Genomic DNA, 17,697 nt, shown 5'->3' on the forward strand with positions numbered 1-17,697 from the left:
ATACGAACAATATCCTCCGCAGCTGATTGGCCACTCGGCCTGTATCGGGATGACATAATACCTAACCGAGCCCCCGGCATCCCGCGGCAAGCCTCCAGTCCCCAAGTTACGGCCGAGTTCTGCACGAGAACATCTATACCCTACCCTACTCGCTTCACACCTCCAGCAATTGCCACCCTGATTATTGCGCATACATTACGGCGCTGATATTATGGAGAATCACGACTCCACATTACCTAATGCAAATAATGCTAATCCCTACCCCTACGACACAGCTCACGTGAGCGAGCTACTCAAGCGCAAGCGTCGCGTGCGCGGTATCAAATCGTGTTTTCCTTGTCGGCATCGCAAGGTCCGGTGTGATGGGAGTTTTCCGTGCGTGAGTTGTTTGAAGAGGGGTCATCCTGAGCTTTGTCGATTACCGGGACGAGGAAATGATGTTGGTGGTGAAATTACTTCTCCAGGTGAAGGAGTAAGGTACGTACTAGATATTATCGGGGGTTGTGTACACTTGCAACAACTTAGGTGATTACCAAGATTCCGTGCTGGTTTCTAATGTTCATCCAGCGAAGAAAATGAGTGCAATCATGGAGCACAGCATGCATCACTGGCTTCTCACGACCAATCCAACACCCAATCAATCGACCATATGATAGCCCGACTCTCCAAGATCGAAGACCAAATCTCTTCTTTAAAGGCAGATTTACTCCAGACGCGCACTGCTTCAACATCTTCACCACCAACCTTACATCCATATCCAAGTGTAAATCCTAATCCCAACCCTGACCTCCCATCCAACTCTAGCAAATCCTCAGGCAAACACTTCGTGGAAGATGCTACAGGCGCAACTATCTTCCTTGGAAGTCACTCTGATATCCCAGCGGCACTGGGATGCAGACAGCCATCGCGGGACATGGCTTTGACTGATGCACTAGTTCTGGATCAACTCGTACCGCGGACTTATCCGTTTACGTCTCTCTGGGGCCCCGAGGCCGGGACGGGGGAGATTTGCATGACGTTGCCGGATGATTCGGATATTATTCGGTGAGTGGTTCAATCACTAGTTTAGTCGTTTCGAGGTTTGAGTTTTATTTTGTAGGATCAGCTTGGGTTGACTTTGAGCAGGTACTGGCAAGTGTATCAAACGAGTGCGTACCCGTTTTACCCGGGGCTCGTGACATTTTCGCAATTCGAAGCTGCGCTGTTTGCGTTCCTGGACCAGCGTGCCAATGCGTCTCGCGGTAATGAGCTATCTGCACTGGACGATGTCGATCCGTCGTGGCTGGCTTTGCTGTTCGCTGTGTTGGCGGGTGGGGTGCAGTTCTCAGATGATCCGATTAAAGAGCGAGACCTTCGGTCGAAAGTTTTTAGTGCGTGCAGCGAAATCTTTGGGGTTCTGTCCTATGTTTTGGGAGGATCCACAGCTAATGTTGGGCGTAGTCTGCTCATCTTTCCAGTGTCTTCGAATCTCGAATTTCTTCAATAATACAGATATAAACCAGATTCAGGCCATGGCACTGATAGGGCACTGTTTGAGAAATAACCTGGATACAAATAGTGCATGGATTCTTATGGGTAGGTGTTTCGTTACTCGGGGTACTCCAGCCATCTTGTTTGCTAATCACAAGTTCAGGCGCTACTATGCGCCTTGCACAGAGTATAGGACTCCACGAAGAGAATTCCTCTCCCGAATCCTCAGCAGACCACTACCACCGCAGAAGACTCTGGTATATCCCCATCCGTATCAACCCTTGTCCACCCTTCTTCAAACTTTTGAATCCTAACCACAGACCTACCTACCTAGGTGGATCCTCCTCTGGCAAGACACATTCCTCTCATTCACCTACGACCGCCCACCCAGCACAATAACCCACAGCAGCTCCATCCCACATAACCCAGAAAGCAAAACCAAAACCAAATCAGGCTACACATTCGCCGAAAGCATCTTCGCCCTCTGCCAAATCCTCCTCGATCGCGCCCGCCACCAACCAACAGATACTCTCACAACCACAACACTAGCATACAAACACCGGATCCAAAATATCTGGAACGACGCAGCACCCTTCCTAATCGACAAGTCCGCCTGTCGCACGTTACAAGACCATCTCGAGCGGCTAGCGCTGCATGTACACATAAACTACGGCGTCTGCCGACTCACCCGTCTCATCCTCGAATCCGTATCAGACAGCACCGGCGCAGCAGCAAAAGGAACCGACATCGACATCGATATCCCCGCTTTAAAAACCGAAACAATCCAACACGCCGCCGATGCTGTCTCGAATTTCCTCGATATGCATCGACTATCCGCGAACGTCTGTCGATCATGGGCATTTGTGCATAACGCCGTGAGTTGTGCGTTTACGTTACGCAGTTTCGGGACGATGGGGGTCGGGGGGGGAATATGCCGGACTTGTGGGGCGGTTGATTGGTGTTTTGGAGAAGGAGGAGCGGATGTCATCGTGGGAAGATGCAGATGCGAATGTTAGGTGTTTTGGGCCTTATTCGAGGGCGTTGAGGGCGTTGAGGGAGAGCGAGTTGGGGGGGTTTGGGGTTGGTGGGTAGATTAGGTTGGTTGGGTGGGAGATTGGTTTGAGGAGTGGTAAGGTATTCTACTTTGAAGAGCGGCGTGGATCTTTTTCTTTCTGTTGCAGTCAATTCATTATAATCTGTTTATCAGCTTCTTGTGGAAGGACCCTTTGTGAATTGAGGGGGTGATCGTGTACATCCTCCAAGGGAAGAAACAAGACTTCAGAAGATGGATACACCTGACGCAAATTACTAGCAATAATTCACATTAAAAGATTGTATTTTTGTAAAGAAGGCATGAGATCAACGTATAAGGTCAGATAAATTACAAAACAGGGTATATTCCCGAATCAAAAAGGAACCAGCATCGTGTAGTACGCATTGCTTGGGTGATGACTCGCAGAAACATTTAGAAGAACCTAGTTGATATGTTAGTTATATGTCTTGAAGTCCGATTTGGGAGTTGTTATGCACGTACCAAGCAGCGAGAGCGATAATCAGATACATCATCATGAGGAGGACGCCCTCAAGCCAGTGAGATTTGCCATCTCCAATGAGGTAATTGACCTGCAAGAAAAGCCATTAGTATTTGGACAAGGATGGAGTGCTGAGTAAAAGGAAAGGGTCAAGGTGACAATCATACCAGAAGAACAGACACAAAGAGCAAGATAACCTCGAAACTGTCAAAGTTGAGAGTCTGCAAGAAGAACAGTCAGCAATCCACGCACACACAACAAGCCAGAACTACTCCAGGCGCAGGATGAAAACCCACCATATCATCTTTACCCATGATCCAACCCAAAACCACAATGAACGGCAACACAAGCAACGCAATCTGCATACTCGAGCCCACCGCAACACCAATCGCCAAATCCATCTTATCCTTACAAGCAACCGTAACAGCCGTAGCATGCTCCGCCGCATTACCAACAATAGGCAGAAGAATCAACCCAACAAAGGTCTCACTAATACCACCCGTCGCAGTCAGCGCACTAATCGAGTCAACCATGAACTCGGCGCAAACAGCCACCAACGCAGTCGAAACGCCCAGCGTCAGCATGGCGACGTAGATGGACAACTGGGGTTGCTCGGGCTCGTCGTCGTCGTTCTGGATATTGACTTCTTGGGCGTTGGAGCCGCCCATGGTGCGGGCGGTCATTTTGCCGATTTGCGCGATGCCGCGGTTGGCATCGCCGCTCTTTTTGGAGCGCTTTTCGACCTTCTTGGAGGGCTCGTTGTACATTTCTGTGTGGGATTTGAGTTGGAAGAAGAGGTAGCAGCCGTAGACGACGAGGAGGAGGACGGAAGTGCCTAAGTGGAATTGTTAGTATTAGAGTTAGGTACGTGGGTGCTCAAGGCTCGTCGACTTACCGCGCGATAGAGGAGCCGTGTTCTCCGTATTCGCATTCGACCACTTGTGGAACGCAGTAGGAATGATCAAACTAGCCACAGCTAGCGCCAAAAGACTAGCCGCCGTCTGCGCAACGACAACATTGAAATGCTGCTCAACGCGGTTCACACCGCCGAAGAAGAAACACATGCCCATAACCAGCAACAGGTTCGACAACATACTGCCAATCAACGAGGTCTGCACAATAAGAACCTCATCCTTGACTAGAGCGATGATGGCAACGATCAACTCAACAGCATTACCAAACGAGGCATTCAACAATCCGCCAATCGTCTCGCCGGTTCGCAAGGCGATTTCCTCCGTCGCATAGCTCAGCATCGCGGCGAGCGGAATAATCGCGATAAAGTTGACCACGAAGATAGCGATGGAATTCGCATTCGCCGCGTGAAGTGCGATACCCGCCGGCGCAGCGAGGATGAGCACGTTGATCCAGGAATTGAAGATTGTCGCGCGGATCTGGCTTGCTACCGTGAATTTGGGGCTCTCGGTCGGTTTCTCATCATCTGGTTCGGGGGACAACACTTCTTCATCCTTCTTATGCCCGAACTTGCCAAAGAATCCCTTGCGCTGACGCGTCTGAGTCCCGTTCGCGTCGGCATTACCCTCAATCTCGGCTTCGAGGTCTAGCCCGCGTGCCGTGGACAGATCTGCCGTGTCGTTGATAGGCTCCTGGCTGAGGTTGGAACCTGCTGGCTCGTAGCTGCCGGCTGATTCGGGTGGGAATGTGCCTGCGTAGGTGGGCCCTTCGAGGCCACCATTCAACTCTGCGCGGAGCCGTTGGTCATCCGAGAGACGAAGGTCGCCCATGCTCCGGGAATGGGGAGCCTGCGATTCCAGTTGGATGGAGGCTGAGCGGCGAGGGCGCCGGCGGAATTTCTTAAAGGGGTTGTGCGAGGATGGCTCGCCATCCTGGTCGTACCAGGCGAGGTTGCGGGCCTGGCGGCGGTAGATATCTATGGACATTGTTTAGCGGAGGACATTGATGGCATCATGTGAGGTGAGGGAGAGGGTGGTATCGATAGAAGTGCTGGGAATATGGTGATAACCAGAGCTGAACTCACGCATTATGATCAATGGTTATCGAGTAGGATTTGGTAGAGATGTGACCCTAAACACGACGCGACAATGAGGCTCCAAATAGATATCTGATCGAGGTGTCAGTCTTTGACAAGATTCGAAACAGCCACCAGCCTCACTACAGGTTTGACAAGAAATGGTCAAGCAAACAGCAGGGGCAAGGGCTTTCATAGACAGATGCTTTGATCAACAGCCTCAGCCTGCGCCTCAGCAACCGCGCTAGCTATCGCCAGCTGCTAGAGTGAAGCCTAGCCGCGCGGGACCCAATAGTATAAGCCACGTACGTGAGATAGAAGTACCAAACTTATTCGGCAATACAAATTCCTGATGGCGAATGGTGTGGAGAGGGATTGAGTACTGAAGTTGCGAATACGGGGAGGACGATACGTGGCGCAGTCAAGGCAGCCACAGGTAAAGGAGAGGAGGAATTATAAGAATAGAAGTAAGAAAAGGCAGAGACTATTAAGAGAGAATAATCCGGATTCTTTGTGCGATTCTCAAAATGAGTTTCTCTGGGGGAAGATGAAGCAAGGGGGGGGGAAAATCCGTCGCGTAATGCGAGTTCGTCAACAAAGGGAGCGGAGCGGCACAAAAAAGAGTGTGTGAGACGGGAGGAATTGGTGCAGCGGTCAGAAAAAAGAAAGAAACAAAGGGAGAGAGACAGTGCCCGAGGAGAAAGGCAAGAACCAGGCCTGACTGGACGATTTTGATTTCAGGAAGAAGAAAAGGCTCTGGATTAACGTTTGGCCAGTTCAATTATTTGCCAGCACAGCCACATTCGTGGGGCCTCAGGGGGCGATCGCAAGTTCCCGCTGGGTACGACAAGTCCTGTTAGGCCTTGGCACCGAAAGCAAGCAACCCGCCCAGGGGGCGTTTGGCATAGATTAGTGATGCGATCGGAGAGAATAGTCCATTGATCCTGGTCAGTTAGTTTTCAAACTCGAGGATAAACACCAGGGATATATTGAGTGGTAATAATCTCTGCAGGTTAGGCTTGTTCTGGTGACGACGATGATGGTGATGGCGATGGTGATGATGATGATGATGATGATGATCGTGGTGAGCTGGCATTTTCCGTGCTCATTTCCCTTTGGGGTTCCTTAGCCGAAACACGGGCGTCGCCACGGAGAACCAAGGTAACCCAAGCGAAAACAAGCAGGCAACGAAAAGGCTTCGGCTGGGGAAGCTTTGGCTGTACGAGCTTGGGATTTCTTGGCAAACCCAGGCCATCATCACGTCGTATCCCGTATTTTGACTTTCTCTGAAGACCGTGTCGTGGTTGGATCTTCGGGTCACACTGATGATGATGCTGCTTAGCAGCACAGACGCTGTTGATGGGTGTGGCACATTGCAGGACACTGGCCACGCAGACGTCCTCCTTGGAATTGCAGTGGAATTCCGCGGGGAGGGATATGATTGGCGTCGTTGGTGAGTCTGACCCGCTCTTGGCAGGCGCCAGCAGACATCTCACCGAATCACAACCGAGTTCAGCGTCGAATCGAGTCTAGACACCACCGAACATCCCTGCTCATCTTCAGAGTTCTGACATTTGACTTGGGCAGCGATGCCAGAGAAAAGACTGCAACGGCCGTAAAAGACACACACTCGCGTCGACATATGGTCACGTGTAAGCCACGGTCGTCTTTGAGAGATGCTGGTCAGAATCACAGCTGGGCATCATGCACGCCAACGAGTTGCGAATCATGGCGGCAGCCAAAACAGGGCCATGGCGAGGCTCAAGGTGCCTAAATCGGGTAGTTGTGCTGTTGCCAGATGGTCGGGTACGTCGGTGGCTGGTCGACCTGTGATGATGGAGGGCGACGATCACTGAGGAACAGCCACACCAGTAGAAGAACAACACAGCTGAATTGCGGCCTGAGGACTCAGGACTTCAATGTCGGTGAGGCCTCATACGATTCCAGCTGCAATGCTGACTTGAGACACCACTCCATCGGTAAACCCAGGAGATCATGGATCGCAGGATCCATCCTGCCTAGGTTAGTAATTCGTGAGGGTAAGCACTGCGGTCTGGTGCCGTCCGAAACCTCAGCTCGGAGCCCCATTAGGCTCCGAAAGGACTTCCTCCATAGGAAAGGCTGAAGGCTGAAGGCTGAGTGTAAGCGCAGGGCCTTTGAAAGGAGGGGGGAAAAGGGAAGGCAGTTCGCCAAATGACAAGGCCCGGGGGTTTTATCCTTTGTATCTAAAAGAGGAGGAAGAGCCTCCTCCGTAATGTTGGTAACCCGGGTTGCGAGTTGGGTGTTGACTCGGAAGGACTCCGTATTTTATTTTTCTTCTTTGCTATTGCTGCTGCCTGCGGTGAATGGGGACTGGGCTTAATATTAAGTATCTTGTTTGCTAGCCACTTGTCCTCGTGGACTGCATTCTTTGAACAACCCGCTTCCGAGATTCATGAAGATCAACGCCATAAGGCTGGATTTCTATTCTTGGAGCTGCCAAAAGGGGCAGGTCATTGTAAGGAAGCACGACGAGTGGAGGTGTCGCCCAGTCGAAAGATGGCCCGTTTTTCGAATCAAATAAAAAGTCATCCGCTTGAATTTTCTTGCTGACAGTAGAGGCTTGAAAACAAAAATACAGTATGTTAGTGGTCGGTAGTAGTGAGGAGAGAGACAACCGTGATTTGCCTGGTGTTTCTTGGGTCGGTGGCAGGGCTAAAGCACAGTGCGACACGACCCGCCCGCCCCCAATCTACTACCTCTAATCTCCCAGGCTGATATAAGGTAGACGCTATACATTCTCCTATCGAATGTGATTATCCATTGCTTTTGTCACCCAATAATAGTTGACAAATTTCGCAATAGTAGAAATTCTCTCCTGTCATCGATTATTGCATGCTCATAGAATCTAGCACTTTAGGCACCGCTATTTCCATGTTTCGTCGTAGTCTGCAGCTTGTGATGATACAAGGTAATGATAAAATGCCACAACTGCTTATACCATCTTTCTTCATGTGAATCTTACTTTATCTTCGACAGGTTCGCCTGTCATACCAGACAGACGGGGTTGGCACCTACGAAGGAGGGTACACGAATAAACAAGAATTAGAATCAGAAAATATGCATAGGGCCTGTACCAGCTATTAGACCTGACCATGGCTACACACACCCTCTAACCCTGTTTACCAGCGCCTTGATCATCTCGAATTTTCTAGGAATGTGAAGATATCCGAGGAAGACGAGTCCCAGACTGGGTCTCCCGTCTATCTTAAAATTGAACCAGCGTCTTTTATTCGGTCCTGAATCAACACCACAAATATACAATATATTACGCAGACTTTGTCTGGTGATGAAAGGCTTTCTATATCGTCGTTGGCACTTTGGGATTCGTTCTAGCCCCACCTATATCTGAAGAATTTGAATTCCAAATATGCTTCTTTACATCGACCCCCAAGGTGAGTCCCATATGGTATCAAGGTATCTTTTGGCGGTTATATATCAATCTCGCTCTTTCAGGTCATACTCTTAATTTTTCTATGCCTTGCTGGGCTTTCATCGAAACCAGCCATTGCCTTGGTTTCAGATAGGATTTACGTTAGTTAGTTTGAGCCCCTGTCTCTCAGGAGCTAGAATGAGGATGAGTATGGAAAAGACAATCAGTAGATGAAGTGATCGACTCATTGTTAATTTGTTCCAACTTTCAACACCTGGATATTAGAGACGGTTAGTATCAGAAAACGAACCGCAAGCTGATGCTGGTTCTTCTCATTCTTTGGCAATAGATAGGAGTCCAGGCAGTTAGTATCGAGGCCTCTCACTGCGCCATCAATAGCCACTCTGACTTTAAGAGGTATATCGCCTTAGGGTAAAGTGGCCGACAACGACGGTTGAGTTAGTGTCTATCAGGTGGTTTAGCCTGTAGTGGTAGAGTCCCGGCCTGGGTCCCTCGATCAATATATGTTTCTACGAGGAGATCGATTTTATGTTGCGTGCGAAACCCAATGAGGTTACGTTGCGTAAAATATGTGTTCGAATTCATTCTATTCTAGAATTAAGACCAACTAGTGAGCATCGAAGCACCTAAAAGCATTCGACTTCGTGCCTTCACGACCAGGAGGATTTGTCTGTGGTAGATAGTCTTCCCAGTAGATAGTCTTCCGATTGACTGCTCGAGCTAACTTGGAATCGACCATCACTAACGAATTTTTACGTACATCCATCGATAGGTAGTTACCAGAATACGCTGCCGTTATTGGTGGCATTTCGCATGATCCACATGATGGTCGGATTCAATAAAATATCTAGGTTGAAATCCAAGACTGTGCCACGAATAGCGGGCAGTCTCGGCCGCTCACATGGTGTCTGATTACGATCGAAGTCGATTTCACAGTTCCTCATGACAGGCAATCCTTGATGCCTATGTAGGTGTGTCAAATAAAGCCTTACATATACATATCGTCATGAAATCTGTCCGCCTTTGGCACTTATGCTCGCTCAACGAACCAGGAACAACGAACACAGCGGGATACAATCGACCCCCTTTCTCATAATAAGCAGTGTCCCTTCTGTCTAGCTCACCAAAGAAAACCGCAGAAACCCCTTATCCCCCTAGTCCCGACGTAAGCTACATCGATTATGGCCACTACGACGTCACATCAAGATACCACCCCCTTACGAAGTCTCCATAACTCAGGACCACCCGAGTCCACCACGCTAAAAAGCTTGCTCTACAAGATGGAGCATACACTTTCATAGCCTCGCCTACAATTACCCCCGAATTTGAGGGAATAAGTATGTAGACCCCATGATCCATCTGGTGTATGACCATGGAATATGGATGAGCCATTGAGTCCGCCGTGGGCCCATTTTTATGCAGCCGCTTCCGCCCTGATCGTCAGGGGTAAACAATAGTCGGCAGGTAGGGTACTGTACGGGGTACTGCGTACTTCTAATCGATTGTTTTGGGAGCTAGAGGTATGGACCTGGGTGAGTTGAATTACGCAATAGCGATTTGCTATTGACGAAGTTGGCGATCTTGTTTCTGCGGAGGACATCGTAGAGACCTAGCATATGGAGTATACTGGAAGTTCAAGATGGACCTGTTGTGCCGGCTCGTTGCTGGTATCTGGCTGGCCCACAGTGAGACGGGAGTAGCTTTCCTAGGGCCCATTGAAAGATGAGAATGGCCTGAATCTGATACAGAGGATTCTTTCGCGTTCTCTCCTTGGGTACGGAGGAGGCTTATAGAGAAGGGCAATACTAGGCTTGCCAACAAAATGTACGCCGTGGGTAAAAAGTTGACCATACTTTGAGGTCTCAAGTATTCGTCCGACTTGTGGGAAAGTGTCTGCCTGCTTGAATTTCCAACCGTGGTGGGATATGCGAATAGTATTGAACTGAGATTGTCTAGGGCACGGACGTGGAGCCGTGACGCTACTCGCATTCTTCGCATTCCCGGCATGGACACACGTTGACGGTGACACGGCTCGGAGGAATACTGTCGTCTCAGAATAAACATGGCTTCCGCATTCCAATGTCAGTTGCACTATAGCTTGTTTCATTGTTTTGCGTGGCAGTTGATCAAGAATGATTATGACGATAAATCAAGGCTTCTTGGTTCTTCTTGACCGACGTATGCCTAGATCGCCGAGGATGCCCATCGCCATGCTCACGACCCGGATCGCCCTTGGCGGGAGAGACAAGCTTTTCTGTTTGATGCGAACCGGGCGTTTGAACGGAGATTGGGAATTGCGTCGAGTTAGTTATTGGTGGAGGGTTTGCATGGATATGCTTTGGGCTTCTGGAGAAGGCGTGGCTGGCGGATGGACAACATTTGTGCAGAATGTGAATAATGGTAAAGGTATGAAATTTGTGCAATGGACTGTTTCTTTTTTCGGGTATGGGCGATGACTGGCTGGATCAGCTTTGTTATCCACTAAGGCAGGGGCCAGCCACTCAGAGTTTCGTTAGCCGGGCATAATTATGGGACCCTGTTATGATGAGGACCAGTCAGGGGCAAAGCGGTTTCGATTTGAAAGGGTCCTTTTTGAGGGACTTATTTTTTTCTTCTTCTCGTAGTGGGGGCTCAATAGCGGGTTCTGAGCGAGCAAGCGAATGATATGATGATATCCGCGGAGAGGAGATTGTTTCAGGGGCTCCATCCAGCCAGGGTCGAAGGTTTATTGGCATTGGCGCAGGAATATGGGCCCCCACCAAGTCCGAAACAAGTTAAGCTCCAGAAGAACTCTTCCCGGACCCAGTTTAAGGGTCCACCCGGTCCCTTCAGGGCCCAATGACCCTGAAGACCCCCGATATCTTGGGGGCCTCACCACATCCTGTGTGAATGTGTGTTGGGTAGGTTGCCAATGATGGCCTGCATCTGACAGCAAGAGGCTCCATTGATGCGCGATGCACCCACTGACACAGCCCGCCTGATGATGCGTCGCCATCGCCATAATTAATCAGGTTGCATTGGGGGCATGGGTACGGAGTACTTGATTGATGGTGGAGGAGAGTATGAGAAGTGAAGTCACTCTCCTCTTCCAGGCCCCAGGCAGTCAACCCTCCTCCTGGAGCCCCATTATTACTATCCAATCACCTGCTTGGCCCTCCTTCCCCTGCTTCTTCTTTCCTTCTTCACATTTCAACTACTTTCCTTTCTCCTTCTTCCTTCCCCCCCGTTACTTCCCAATTCATTCGTTTTGTGTTTTGGTTCTTGTGTTGGTACTACACGACAACACATCACACTCCTTTCCAACCCGTCAATTCTTGACATCACTCGCTTCCGAGCTCTCCCGCTCATCATGAAGTACTCCGTTCTCGCTGGCCTGTCCCTTGTGGGCTCGGCCATCGCTACTATCCCTTCCATTGAGATCAAGGGCAAGAAGTTCTTCTACTCCAACAACGGTACCGAGTTCTTCATCCGCGGTGTCGCCTACCAGGCCGACTACTCCAGCCCGACCAGCGGCTCCAGCAGCTCCAGCGTCAACTATCTCGACCCTCTGGCCGACGTCGAGAGCTGCAAACGTGACATTCCCTACCTGACCCAGCTTCGCACCAATGTCGTCCGCACTTACGCTGTCTCGCCCAACGCCTCCCACGATGAGTGCATGAACGCCCTTGCCGACGCCGGTATCTATGTCATCTCGGATCTGTCCGCCCCCTCGCAGTCCATCCAGTCCGACAACCCTACCTGGGACGCCGACCTCTTCACTCGCTACTCCGATGTCGTCGATGCTTTCGCCAAGTACCCTAACGTCATCGGTTTCTTCGCCGGTAACGAGGTCTCCAACCGGATCAACAACACCAACTCCATGGCCTACGTCAAGGCCGCCGTCCGTGATATGAAGACCTACATCAAGCAGAAGAACTACCGCAGCTCCCTGGCCATTGGTTACGCTACCGATGACGATGCTACCGTCCGTGAGCAGGTCTCCAACTACCTGGTTTGCGACACCGCCGAGGACTCGATCGACTTCTTCGGTTACAACATTTACGAGTGGTGTGGTGACTCTAGCTACTCCACTTCCGGCTACGAGGACCGCACTAACGAGTTCGCCGACTACCCTGTTCCCGCCTTCTTCTCCGAGTACGGCTGCAACCAGCCCCGTCCCCGTGAATTCACTGACGTGCCCGTCCTGTTCGGCCCCAAGATGAACAACGTCTGGAGCGGTGGTATTGTCTACATGTACTTCGAGACCTCCAACGAGTTCGGTCTAGTCTCCACCAGCGGCAACAACGTCAAGACTCTGGCAGACTTTGACAACCTGTCTTCTCAGATGCAGAAGGTCAACCCTACCGGTGTCAACAGCGCCAGCTACTCCGTCAGCACCACTGTTGGCCGCAGCTGCCCTACCGTCGATGCCTCCAACTGGCTGGCCGCCAGTGTTCTGCCCCCCTCTCCTAACGCTGATCTGTGCGCCTGCATGTACAACGAGCTGGAGTGTGTGCCCGTTGACGGCATCTCCACCGAGAAGATGACCGATACCTTCAACTACCTGGGTGGTGTCAAGGGCGCTATGGTCGGTGTCTCGAGCAATGCCACCACCGGCAAGTACGGTGCCTACTCCATGTGCAATGCCAAGCAGCGTCTGGCTTGGGCCATGAACCGCTACTACCAGCTGAACAACAAGGACAGCAGCGCGTGTGGTTTCTCCGGTGCTGCCTCCACTACCAAGGCCACCACTGCCTCCTCCTGCTCCGCTCAGTCTTCTGCCATGAGCGCCATCGGTACTGCTGGCACTAACGACGTCAACGGCGGTCTGGTCGCCTCTGGTAGCGCTTCCGGCTCTACTTCTACCTCCAAGGGCGCTGGCGCCGTCACCTTTGGCCCTCAGGCTGTCTACGTCGGTGCTTGGCAGACCGGTGCCTACGCGGTTGCCGCGATCGCCTCCGGCCTGTTCATGATCATGCTGTAAACCACTTGGCATCCAAGAACCAAAAAATGGCCTCTTTTCTTGTCGTTTCTATTTTTCTTCGTTTTGGTTTTTATTGTGATAAACTGGCGTGTCAGACCTGACGCGCTCCTTCTTTCGTGTGCTATAGTTTTGGCAGTCTCGCACCTTGGCGCACATCCTCCTGCTTTTCTTGTATTCGAGAACTTTTTCGTTCCGATAAATTGTTCATATAATCCTTTTCACGGTCCAATCGAGCCGGTGTTCATTCATTGAATTCGTTCCAGTCGTAGACCCGTAGTTTTGTACTTGTTAGCGCCTGTGGAGAATGTTGCGATTCGAGTACAGTACGGAGTACGACTCCATCACATAGTACTAGTCAAGTCCTCCTGTAGGTCCTGCCCGAGTTATATACCAGTCCAATTGCAATGTACAATGCTTACCAAGCTCCCACAGACTTAACCCACCAATTGCACCACACCTTGTCTTAGTAGTACTGTATGTAGTCTTATCTTGTGTAGCGCATCTCCCGCCCCCAACAAGCACGGCCGAGGCCACAGTGGAGTCGAGTCCTAGTGCGCGGCCCGCGCACCTCCCCCACTGACCCGACCCGATTCCGATTCCAATGGTTAATATAATAGCGCCCCCTGTCCTGCCCTGTTGAGTTCTGACTCATTTTTTTTGTTGCATGCTTTAGAAGGTTTGTGCAATTGAGGTTTTTGATTGGATGGGTTGGAAATTGGATTTGGTCTAGGATTGGAGGTGGTTGTGGTTGCGGATGAGTACTCTTGTTAGATGCAAATCGGGTTCGGTTGTGGGCGGGAGGATTTGGATAATACTGTAGTCCCATTGGGAGAGGTAGGACTAGAATTGCAATACAAGTGCGCTTCAATTGATTGAAATATTAATCTATGATTGTGTACCTGTATTGGCCAATTGATTCTCCATTGAATTGGAATCATGGATAATCGTACTGCAGCTCCTGTGGGGTCAACGTTTCTAAAGCTAGTCTAGTTTAGGAACGGAAGTTGATGGGCTGGCCTTTAGGATTGCATAGTAACTACATGCAAAACTACTTACTAACAGCCCATTGTGAGTTGTGAGTCAGAGTTGTATATCGACCAGAACTGGGAATGGGAATATAAATACTGCTGGGATATGTGTCTGGTGGTTGTTTCTTCAATTGACTTCCTCTGGACATTTATCTCAACTGTTCTTCGGCGACTGGATCCTGGTTGTTCTTGATTTCCTTCCTTCCATCTTGACTATTGCATCTACTGCCTTTGTCTCCCGAAATCTGTAACTTAACCAATTATCCATCATGGAAGCTATCAATTCCGCTTTTGCAACATGCAAAAGGGAGTCCCGCGCTGCACTCGTCACATACGTGACAGCCGGTTATCCAACCGCAACCTCGACACCAGATATCATGCTAGCCATGCAAGCCGGCGGCGCTGGTCAGTCCCCAACACCTACACAAAACTACTATTATCCAACCAAACATATCCCATTCTAACACCCACTCTTTACCCACCAGATATCATCGAACTAGGCATCCCATTCACAGACCCGCTAACCGACGGCCCGACCATCCAAAAATCAAACGCCCAAGCCCTGCAAAACGGCGTCCGGATCCCGGAGATGCTGCAGATGGTGCGTGAAGCGCGGAAACGCGGACTTACGGCGCCGGTTGGGTTTATGGGATATTATAATCCTGTGAGGGCGTATGGGGAGGAGAAGATGCTGAGGGATTGTAGGTCTGCGGGTGTGAATGGGTTTATTATGGTTGATTTGCCGCCTGAGGAGGCGGTGCGGTTTCGGGGGGTTTGCAAGGGGTTTGGGTGAGTTTCCTTTTTACCGTCAATGTTTGTTGGTTGGGTGGAATTTCTGGTTGTTATTTGATTGTGGGAGTTGAAGGGAGATTAAGTGCTGACCGCGGTTTATCTTCAGATTATCATACATCCCACTCGTTGCACCCTCGACTCCAGACTCCCGAATCAAGATGCTTTGCAGCATTGCGGACTCGTTCGTGTACGTCGTTTCGCGAATGGGCGTGACCGGTTCCTTGAAGGTGCTTGACGAGGGCTTGAATAAGCTCCTGGAGCGAGTGCATGTCTACACTGAGAACCGAGTGCCGACAGCTGTGGGTTTCGGTATCAACACTCGCGAGCACTTTGTGGATGTAGCCCGCATCGCGGATGGCGTCGCTATCGGAAGTAAGATTATCAGCATTCTCCGTGATGCACCAGAGGGAACAGGAGCGCAGAAGGTGCAGGAGTATTGTCTGCATGTCACCGGCAGGACAGAGCCTCGTGTTATCACTCTTCCCAATGAGGAAAACAGCCTTGAGGAGACTTTATCCACCGTCTCAGCGCAGAGCTTCACGAATGGAACAGCTGAAACACCAACCGATCTGAACACCCGCTTCGGCCAATTCGGAGGCCAATACGTCCCCGAAGCTCTCATGGAATGCCTCACAGAACTGGAATCAGGCTTCAATGCCGCCATCGCAGACCCATCCTTCTGGGCGGAGATCAAATCGTACGCGTCCTACGCTAACCGCCCTTCAAGCCTACACTTAGCACCCCGCCTGACAGCCCACGCCGGCGGAGCCCGTATCTGGCTCAAGCGTGAAGACCTCAACCACACAGGCAGCCACAAGATCAACAACGCACTCGGCCAAATCGTGCTAGCCAAACGGCTCGGCAAAACAGCCATCATCGCAGAAACAGGCGCCGGCCAACACGGCGTGGCAACAGCAACCCTAGCCGCACGCTTCGGCATGAAATGCACCATCTTCATGGGCGCAGAAGACGTCCAGCGCCAAGCCCTGAATGTGTTCCGAATCAGACTCCTCGGTGCACGAGTCATCGCCGTGCCGGGCGCGCATCCCGGTGACGGGGGTACACTGCGAGACGCGGTGAATCAGGCATTCCGGACATGGGTGACTGATCTTGATAGTACGCATTTCGTGATTGGGTCTGCGTTTGGACCGCACCCGTATCCGACTATTGTGCGGACGTTCCAGGCTGTTATTGGGAATGAGGCGCGGGCGCAGTTCCAGGAGGCTAATGGAGGGAGATTACCTGATGCTGCTGTTGCGTGTGTTGGTGGTGGATCAAATGCCGCGGGCATGTTCTATCCATTCGTGCAGGATGAGGGCGTGCAGCTTGTTGGTGTTGAGGCTGGGGGTGATGGGGCTGGTGTTGGTCGACACTCTGCCACTTTGGCGCGTGGTTCCGTTGGCGTTTTGCATGGTGTTCGGACCTATGTCCTGCAAGATGAAGATGGCCAGATTACATCGACGCATTCGATCTCTGCGGGATTGGATTATCCCGGCGTTGGGCCAGAGCTGGCGAGTTGGAAGGAGTCGGGCCGGGCGAGGTTTGTTGCTGCCAGTGATCAGGATGCGTTGGATGCGTTTAGGTTGTTGAGTGAGACGGAAGGAATTATTCCTGCATTGGAGAGTGCACATGCTATTTCTGGTGCGATTAAATTGGCGAATGAGTTGGGTGAGGGGAAGGATATTGTGGTTTGTCTGAGTGGACGTGGGGATAAAGATGTTCAGACTGTGGCGGGGATGTTGCCCGAGTTGATGCCGGAGACTGAGGAGAACTAAAAATTAGGGGTTGTTCAATTACAACACGGCGTTAATCTGGAAGTGCTTATCTTCTTCGGTTTTATTCTGATTTTGTTATTTCTTGAATTGACTATATGTATGTTCTGGCTCGTTTCTTCCAGCTAGGACCTATAGATCTCATACTGTTGAGAGAACCCCCTTCGGCAGATTCATTGTTTACCAGTCCCTGAGCCGTTTCGTCCTGCTGTGGGCTATAAGAGGCCTCTGATTTCCCCGTCTCCCTATTTTTCCTTCGAAATCTCTACTGACATCAAGTTCGACTGATTTCCCTGACAGTTTTCCGTGCATAGTCGTAGGTGACGCCTTCAACTGTGTCAACCCTATCGTTGTCCTTTGGGGCGAACTACGTCTGTCTTTCATATCGAGAACTGCGATGATTTACGTACCCCATAATTCAGAGGAATCTCTTATCTTTGATGGTGTGCAATACGAGTTGTATAGTTCAGAATCTTCGGTGCATGGTAATTATGTTCATCGACAGCCCCGCTTACCCCCGCTTACCCCCGCTTAACCTCATTGGAGCCACGATATCCCTGCATTTTCGACACTGGCACCGCCTCTAGGTAATGAGGCTGAGTCTGTCCATGGCTGCGCTTTCCTTCTTCAAATTGAGTATTCGTCCAATTTGGAGGCTTATCACATCTCCTGTTGCCTAGGTCCACGACATCACGTTCCCTGTCCATACCACTGATGAGC

The 17,697-nt window shown here is 50.7% G+C and overlaps 5 protein-coding genes across 5 annotated transcripts; 4 read left to right on the forward strand and 1 right to left on the reverse strand.

Moving 5' to 3' along the window:
* Positions 1–211: 211 nt before the first annotated feature.
* N7458_011483 (Zn(II)2Cys6 transcription factor) lies at positions 212–2,562 on the forward strand (the record flags this gene model as incomplete). Its single annotated transcript, XM_056914865.1, is given in 7 exon segments — positions 212–477; positions 568–1,044; positions 1,126–1,370; positions 1,441–1,575; positions 1,634–1,727; positions 1,805–2,352; positions 2,372–2,562. The coding sequence occupies 7 exon segments, from the start codon at positions 212–214 to the stop codon at positions 2,560–2,562; spliced, it is 1,956 nt and encodes a 651-aa protein (XP_056759619.1).
* Positions 2,563–2,935: 373 nt separating this feature from the next.
* Positions 2,936–5,002, reverse strand: N7458_011484 (hydrogen/calcium exchanger domain-containing protein; the record flags this gene model as incomplete). The annotated part of the gene is made up of 6 exons (XM_056914866.1): positions 2,936–2,945; positions 3,005–3,093; positions 3,170–3,223; positions 3,299–3,837; positions 3,898–4,890; positions 4,999–5,002. The coding sequence occupies 6 exons, from the start codon at positions 5,000–5,002 to the stop codon at positions 2,936–2,938; spliced, it is 1,689 nt and encodes a 562-aa protein (XP_056759620.1).
* Positions 5,003–6,317: 1,315 nt separating this feature from the next.
* On the forward strand, positions 6,318–6,560 carry N7458_011485 (uncharacterized protein; the record flags this gene model as incomplete). The annotated part of the gene is made up of 2 exons (XM_056914867.1): positions 6,318–6,442; positions 6,467–6,560. 2 exons carry the CDS (start codon positions 6,318–6,320, stop codon positions 6,558–6,560), a joined length of 219 nt encoding a protein of 72 aa, XP_056759621.1.
* A 5,211-nt stretch (positions 6,561–11,771) lies between these two features.
* On the forward strand, positions 11,772–13,385 carry N7458_011486 (glycoside hydrolase family 72 protein; the record flags this gene model as incomplete). Its single annotated transcript, XM_056914868.1, has 1 exon — positions 11,772–13,385. The coding sequence occupies one exon, from the start codon at positions 11,772–11,774 to the stop codon at positions 13,383–13,385; it is 1,614 nt and encodes a 537-aa protein (XP_056759622.1).
* A 1,297-nt stretch (positions 13,386–14,682) lies between these two features.
* N7458_011487 (tryptophan synthase) lies at positions 14,683–16,980 on the forward strand (the record flags this gene model as incomplete). The annotated part of the gene is made up of 3 exons (XM_056914869.1): positions 14,683–14,818; positions 14,899–15,202; positions 15,312–16,980. The coding sequence occupies 3 exons, from the start codon at positions 14,683–14,685 to the stop codon at positions 16,978–16,980; spliced, it is 2,109 nt and encodes a 702-aa protein (XP_056759623.1).
* Between the last annotated feature and the right edge of the window lie 717 nt (positions 16,981–17,697).

This window comes from Penicillium daleae (genome assembly GCF_028827525.1).
Source record: "Penicillium daleae strain IBT 16125 chromosome Unknown utg000009l_segment0_segment0, whole genome shotgun sequence".
NCBI lineage: Eukaryota > Fungi > Ascomycota > Eurotiomycetes > Eurotiales > Aspergillaceae > Penicillium > Penicillium daleae.